This window comes from Carlito syrichta, unplaced genomic scaffold, assembly GCF_000164805.1.
Source record: "Carlito syrichta isolate Samal-C Ts95f unplaced genomic scaffold, Tarsius_syrichta-2.0.1 Scaffold303045, whole genome shotgun sequence".
Lineage (NCBI taxonomy): Eukaryota > Metazoa > Chordata > Mammalia > Primates > Tarsiidae > Carlito > Carlito syrichta.
The window spans coordinates 104,074-105,503 of NW_007247141.1; the positions used below are offsets into that span (position 1 = coordinate 104,074).

Consider the following 1,430-nt stretch of genomic DNA (forward strand, 5'->3'; position numbering starts at 1 on the left):
ACTTCTCCACCTTTCTCGTCTCCCCAGCTCTCAGGATCTACACACATATCCCCATATAAACATACCTAAACTATTAATCTGGCCCAAAAGAGAATACATTTCTTATCCAGGAAACTGCCATTCAATGGGAAATATTCAGACAGCCGAGTCAAGGTCAGGGATGCCACTGGAGTTTTCCTGTCCCTTTTGGGGCCAGTGCCTCTGGCAGGAAGTGACTTCTTTGATGATGACTTCTGCCATCCGGCAGCAATTTTCAAAAAGTTCCTGAGATCAAGTACACTTACATTTGATTTGGTGAATTTAAAATTCTGGCTTGCAACTGACAGGATCCAATGAATTTGGGGTCTCTTAAGTGCATGGAATAACAGGAACGCCTTTCTGCTTCTCTCCCTCTTCTCTGCAGGTTAACCTCAGAGCCACGGACGTCAGACTCATGCGCCAGTTGCTCGGTATCAATGAGAGCATTGAGTCCATCAAGTGGATGATTGAAGAAAAAGCCACCATCACCAGCCGAGGCAGCAGTCTCAGTGGCAGCCTGTGCAGTCTGTTGGAGAGCCAGAGCACCTCGTTACGTGGCAGCTACAACAGCCTGCACGACGGCAGTGATGGGCTGGACGGCATCTCCGTGGGAAGCTACCTGGACACTTTGGCGGATGATGTCCCCGGTCATCAGACCCCTTCAGACTTGGACCAGTTCAGTGACAGCTCCATAATAGAGGACTCCCAGGCACTGCACAAACATCCCAAATTGGATTCTGAGTACTACTGCTTTGGCTAATGACACAGCTTTCTGCATGGGACTGGTGTGCAATTAACTTGCATTTTATCCTTCTTTTCCGCTGCTATATTTTTGGTGTGATTTTTTTTTAATAAGACAAACTTTTTTTTTAAAAAAAAAAAAGCTTATTTTTAAACTGCTTAATGATATTTCTGTTGCTCCTAATATTCATCCGGACTGATTTATTTTTCTCTGGTACATCTCTATTTTTATTTATTACAATGATTTTTCTCCCTTCTTTTACTGTGGCACAAATAAAGTAGGGGGAAAAGAATAAGCAATAATTATGTTTTTGCTTTTGTTTTCAGAGTAAGGGGTCAGGGATTATAAGAAAACCTTTGCTAAGTTTTACAATAAACCAAAGTCTGATAACTGTTCATTTTGTTGCTTGTGTTCTTAAGTGATTGCAAGTTTCATCTTCCAGAAGGTAGCAAGATACATTCCTGTTTGTATATTAGGTCGAACAAAATGCTTGAGACAAAATTAGGCATTATTTCAAGACCACAATGTTCCAGAATATAATCAGCAATACTGTTAGTCACACACTTCTGCATGACAGTCATTTGGAAGTCCCCAACCATATGCAACCTATACAATTCACCCTTGAATTGGTGCCATAGATTAACATGCAGTCATCAGATGCCAACTCAAA

The 1,430-nt window shown here is 41.7% G+C and overlaps 1 protein-coding gene across 1 annotated transcript; it reads left to right on the forward strand.

Moving 5' to 3' along the window:
• The first annotated feature begins 406 nt into the window (after positions 1-406).
• On the forward strand, positions 407-1,155 carry LOC103259872 (leucine rich adaptor protein 1-like). The gene has a single exon (XM_008057526.1). The coding sequence runs from the start codon at positions 434-436 to the stop codon at positions 776-778; it is 345 nt and encodes a 114-aa protein (XP_008055717.1). The 5' UTR covers positions 407-433; the 3' UTR covers positions 779-1,155.
• The last annotated feature ends 275 nt before the right edge of the window (positions 1,156-1,430 follow it).